This window comes from Aptenodytes forsteri, unplaced genomic scaffold, assembly GCF_000699145.1.
Source record: "Aptenodytes forsteri isolate BGI_AS27 unplaced genomic scaffold, ASM69914v1 Scaffold252, whole genome shotgun sequence".
Taxonomy (NCBI): domain Eukaryota; kingdom Metazoa; phylum Chordata; class Aves; order Sphenisciformes; family Spheniscidae; genus Aptenodytes; species Aptenodytes forsteri.
The window spans coordinates 2285416-2291415 of NW_008794281.1; the positions used below are offsets into that span (position 1 = coordinate 2285416).

Here is a 6000-nt window from a genome sequence, read left to right on the forward strand (position 1 = left end):
CACGGTGTAATATCAACAATTTGAAGGATTAATTTAAGACAGCATTATTACTTCATTAATGAAGTTTTCCTTTACTATCACTAAATGAAATACATATATACACAAATAAAACCCACTACAAGGGAAAAAAAAATAGGCATTTTAGCTTTACTTGATCTAGCCTTTAACATAAGCAAGATGCGTTATCTGCAGACGTTTGTATTTTTAATTGTGCATCTAGTGGTTTGCATTTGTAGGAAAGGTGAGCATGTATATACAAGCACTAACATTTAGGCTTAAAGAATTTGTCCCTGTGGGTTTGTGGATATAAATCCAAGTTGTTTTATATGTAGGACTGGAAGCACACAAGGTATGCTGGGGTACATTTGTACAGAGGTGAATGAAGCCATAGTTCAAACAGGACCATAGCTATGACCAGCTCATCTAACAGGGAAACCTGCACGTAGGTCTATCACATTCCAGCCCAGGAATCCCCAGTAAGCAACGTTGCTTCAAACTACTGCTTCAGATACGATGACACAGAAGACAGAGGTGTTTGTTTGATTTTTTTAACGATTTGCAAACCATCTGTGGTACTGCTGTACTAGCCTTGTACTTCTACTCAGCTTAGCTTATTGATTGCATTTGCAGCTCTCTTCCCCAAAATGCACCCCTTCCAACATGTGTTTCTTTCCTGAATAGCTGTGAAGCTGATAGCTTATTAAAATTGATGAGGCTCTTTATAAGCACAACAGTTTGTTCAGTTCAGATAACAAAAGGACATTCTATTTATTGAAATGTCATAATGTTTTTTTTTTTCCATGCTGGATTTCAGTACAGTACCATGACTACACTGAAATTAAAAAAAAAGTTATTTCAGACCATTTTGATAACTATAAAAAGGAATTATTATGATGGCATAGCTCTAAAAAATCCTCAATGTTAAAAACAGGTATAATTTTTAACCCATATTAGTGCAGTGAGAAATATAAAAGAAAACGGGGTTAGTGAGTGATGCTAAATCCAAAGTCCATGCTTGATGCTTGGTAGGGTGTGCCGCAGTGTTTAGTATCAGGGAGAAGAAAATTCATCCCCGGTCTAATTTTATCGAGTCCAAATCATTCCCTCCCACCGTGAGGAAAGGTTACACATTCTCCCCCTCAACCCCTTTCTAAGAAAAATGTCTCAAGACACAAGCAGAGCTTATTTCGGACTCTGTTTCTACTACTCATCAGCTGAGCAAATCAACAGTCTAATTTGCGGATTAGTTCGTCCACAGAGAACTTCAAGTGTTTCAGCTAAGAGGTATGTGAAGAAACAGGGTTACCGACTTAAATTCCCCCCCCCTTTTTTTTTTTCCCAAAAACATCTGTCATGTGAAGAAACAGGGTTACCAACTTAAATTCCCCCCCCCCTTTTTTTTTTCCCAAAAACATCTGTCGACACTTATATCTACAGAACACCAGGATGTGCTGATGCATTAAATAGCACAGCAGGTGTATTGGCTGTCACAGGAGTGCTCGGCAATAACCAGACAGTTAAGTACAACGTAAGTGCTGTAGTTAATAGGGCAATAATATCAAAACGCACTTGCAGTGCTGACAGTTCAGATTCTAATGAACCATGCACCAGTCAGACACAGGAACATCCGAGTAAAAGAATCACATTTCCAAGGTAAGGTCATATTTCTCCTCGTCTCCCAACAAACATTTTAAATGCATAGACTCTAATATTCCAAATTAGCATGTCTCAAAACCTCTGTGAAACTACTGGATGCATTCTCTACTTTAGCTGTATCAAACCAAGGCATATCATCTATCTCCACCTAATTAAAAATAGAAAATAAAACATGTATTCCAATTTACATGACTTTTTTTTTTAACCTTCCAGTTGCTAGGTTGTTCAGTAGCTGCTTATCATTTTTGCTGCTTTTGTTTCATTTTCGTTCCAGCTTGCATTGCATTATTTTTGCAACATCCCACCTAGACTCTGTCTGAAAAGACTTCGCCCTTGGAGGCATTAACACACCCAGAGACCTTTACGGAACTCCTTACGGCCACAAGCTCAGACGACATTCCTCCTTCCAAGGTAGAGAGACTGAGCCCCAAGCATGAAGCCAGAACTCACTCTAACAGCAGAAAATGTCTCATAGAAGCAGCAAATAGTTGATTAAAGAACAGCTTCACAGAAAGGGCGAATAAATAAATAAGCCACAGATTATTATTTATTTAAAAATAATACTAAAATTCCCCTTAAGCATTTACAGAGTTTTAAATTTTACCCTTCACACACCAGGTGTTGACCAAAACATGTTTATTACAATACAGAATATTAAGATTTCGGCCTCCAATGCCTTAAGAACAGTGACTGGACTGCTGTCTTTGATGGGAGATTAGTCACTGAAGAAACACAGGTCTGAACCTCAGTCTCTTGAGAATTTACGAAGATTTATGTATTTACTTACCGTTTCTTAGACTCCAAAGAAGCATGTTATCCTGATCTAATAATGAAAATTGTATTCAATAGATCATAATGCCAGAAAGGTCCATTATGATAATCCAGTGCAATCTTCTGCATAGTACGCTGCCATGGATTTCATCCAGAGATTGCAATGCTTGACTGGAGTTAGAACTTAACCTCTAAGTGCTTTTTATCTCTAGCATCAAACACAGTGCTATAAAACAAAACCCAACAAACATATGCCAAGTTCGCAATTTACAAGTACTCCATTAAAATGTTCTCACTATAAAAGAAAAAAATGACAGTAAAGCAACTCTTCCTGTTCCTTATACTGGAATAAATCCAGTTATTTTACCACTAGATCTACCTCAGATTTAAATTAATGTAAAAGACAAGATCATTTGAAAGCACTGTGGAGAATGATGTGAATACTACTAATTTACAATTCCTACAGGGAGAAAGAATAAAGAAGTTATTTCAAGCTTTTTGCATCCATATAAAACCATTTGTGGTCTTACAACTGCATGAAAAGCCATTTAGAAGATTCACTGACTTGTGTCAGGTAAAATACTAGTGACAGACTGTCACAAGAAATCACAGGATACCTTCATGTGCAGTTTTATTCAATTTTCAGACTTAAAAAATGCATTCAATTATTGACAGAATTGATCTGAAAGACAAGAACAACAAAAGAGGCAACAGAAGCCAACCCTTCTGTGGCCAGTGACTGCTTGGTATTAGGCTATAGAAGCGTTATCGTAACTGACCATTTGGTGGTTTGAATATTTATAAGCATTTAGCTGCACAGTCACTCGTGTTTCCATTGAACACCAGCTTCCATTCATTCATTGCAATTTTTCCAAGAAGGAGATTTCTCTTCAAAAAAAAAAAAAAAAAAAAAAAAAAAGAGCCCCGTGAGGGACTGACTCTTCCTCTGCATTTTACACACAGAACCTGTGTGGCAGAAGCACGGAGCAGAGAACAGCCGAAGTGCATGTTTTACTTTACAGAACCACAATATTTTACTCCAGCTTCGCCGAATAAGGAACAAGAGAGGGAACCGAGTCCTCTTTTTGGACCTGGTGACAAACACTCCCACAGTACACAAAGAATTATGACAAGTGTTTTGGCAGATGACAAGACATCCCCATACCTTTATAGTCTTCCATTAAAGAGCTTGTAGTTAAACAACGTAAATGTCTATATTTGACTTCTAAAGTTACAGTTATGTCTTGTACCAGTGCCAAGAGCACATCCCAAAGGGCTCCTCGCATTTATTTCACATACATTCAGTAACACTGTCAGTGGACAGAGGGCAGATAGAGTGCACAAGAGAGGTTTTGTGAGCACCGTAATAGCAGCCATCCTCTTACGTTGTAATTTGAACCAGGCTGACCCAACGGGGACAGTCACTGCACCTATCTACTAGCGATCTGAATCACGACATTATTGCTTTGGTATGGGATAACTGCAGGAAATCAATGCACCCAAGGAGCAGAAGTTGAGTCAGCCCTTCTCTGACAAAGTGTTTCATTACTAACATTCACCTAAGGTCTATTTTTTCCACAAAGAAAATCCGCTCCTTTACTTGTCTCTCATTATGAGTTTATCTGAAAAGGACCAAGCCACTTGGTTTTATAAAGAGTTAAATCAGAAAGGTATTAGGCATGGAATATCTGACCGTAACAATGAGGCCAGCAAAAGTCATGAAACTGTGTGTGGTACACAGAATAGTTTTCTAAATTGAATGTTTCTCTAAGTTTTTCCATGGAAAAATATGGTACTCCTCAGTGTGACAACACAAAATAAACAGTGCAGCTTCTGAACAGAACTGTCATGACAAGCCTTTCAAATTGCTCCTCAGTCTCATAGGAAGATGCCAGCATTCCTCTGTCTCCTTATTTGCTTGACTGTTCAAAAAGTCTGCTTTCTAAACAAATTACAGAGGTAAGTATCCTAATGCTATGTTATTCTCATTACTGAGGCACCATCCTGCATACTCACTTTGGCAAGCCAAGCACAAGCTCCTGTTTATTGCACGAGTGTAATTACAACACAGGTTTCTGCTAAACTAGAAAGAAGCCTAAGTAACATGTAGTTATAAGTTTTTGCTCAGAAACTGAATCGTACTACCGCAAAGAAAGAAAATTAACGTTGTTTTCCCTCTCCAGGCTGCATGTGGGAATAGCATCTTTAAGATGAAACTGCAAGGTACTCACTATAATATAAATTTGGTTTAAAAACGATAGTGGTATTTTCTGCAGAGCAGCTTGTAAAGCACATTTCATCTTATGGTTACAGAGAGGCATGTTTACACACCAGTTATAGTAAAAACGCTCAAACCAGCAGCTGGTAGAAAGTCAGGAGACATTTGCTAAGACAAATGGGCTTGGTTTCCCACAGTCTCTGCACCTTTTATAAGCTGGTACACCTTAAGAGTAAAGCAGGATCATTCTTGCCTGGTAAAACCGTCATGTCTGATTTACACACACACAAACCGCGACCAAAATATAATTCAGATGAAAAGAAAACCCAAAAAAACGCCAAGTCCATAGAAATCAACGATTTTACCGTAAAGCTTGCCCGTATGAAGATTAGCAAGTGTAAAAGCTGGATCTTACCATTAGCATTTTTCCCACAGATGAGATGCTCGTAAGGTTGCAACACTCCCCAAAGTTCAGCATCGTTGTTGATAACCATCTCCAGGATTTCAGCTGAGATCTCCCCTCCTCCACCATCTGGGCTCTGACTTGCCAAAACCCTAGCCTTAATCTCTTCTACAAGGTTTTCCATGCAAGCGGTTAAAGAGATGGCTGCATATTCATGGATCCTAACTGAGATCCTAGTATCCACCATCCACCTGAAAAACCTCCCCACTGAAAAGGTGAGGCCGCATCTAGCCGATTTACCTTTCCTCAGTCCGTCTCCAGCACTCATGCTGTACAGAGACAGAGCCTTGACAGTCGCCAAGACACAGCTTTCTGACAACGACCAGCTCTGGATGAGCTTGATAGCGCTCTGCACCTCAAACCTGGTGCACTTGGAGTGCATCACGCTGAGCCGCTGAGCCTCCCTGGAGACCCTGATCAAGGCGCGCCTCAGTAACTGCGAGAGCCGCCTGACAGCTTCCTGAGAAAAGGTTCTGGTATTGCCATCTCGCTTCCCTTTTCTGAGTATTTTTCCAATGTCTTCATCAGTCCAAGGGTACTCCTCTAGATCCGGCAGCTTAGGACACTTGGAAAAGATATCTGCAACCTCGGGGTCTTCCGGCAGAACAGTGTTCACGGTATCCCAGCTGTTATTCCTACTGTTCATGGAGCCCGAGTAGTACCACCAGTTGCCTCTGTGCTGAGAAGAGGTGAAGGCTTGGGAGTTGGACTTGGAAGAAGAGAGACTAAGGGACCTGCAGGAATCCCCTGCCCCATAACCAGAGTCCAAAGTTAAATCCTCCAGGGTCTTCAGAGTAGAGCTGTATATCCCAGCCATAGGAAAGACGGGTTAAGCCAACCGCAAAGAGCACGAAAGGTGAGGCTGGGACAGATCCCTCCTGCGCCTACCGAG

At 40.2% G+C, this 6000-nt stretch overlaps 1 protein-coding gene across 1 annotated transcript in view; it reads right to left on the bottom strand.

Moving 5' to 3' along the window:
* The window catches only part of ABTB2 (ankyrin repeat and BTB domain containing 2), a 135635-nt gene extending 129710 nt beyond the window's left edge, over window positions 1-5925 (bottom strand). Inside the window, exon 1 of the mRNA XM_009286623.2 lies at window positions 5061-5925. Coding sequence (XP_009284898.1) covers window positions 5061-5925 — 865 coding nt within the window. The remainder of the gene's footprint in view (window positions 1-5060) is intronic.
* Window positions 5926-6000: the final 75 nt, after the last annotated feature.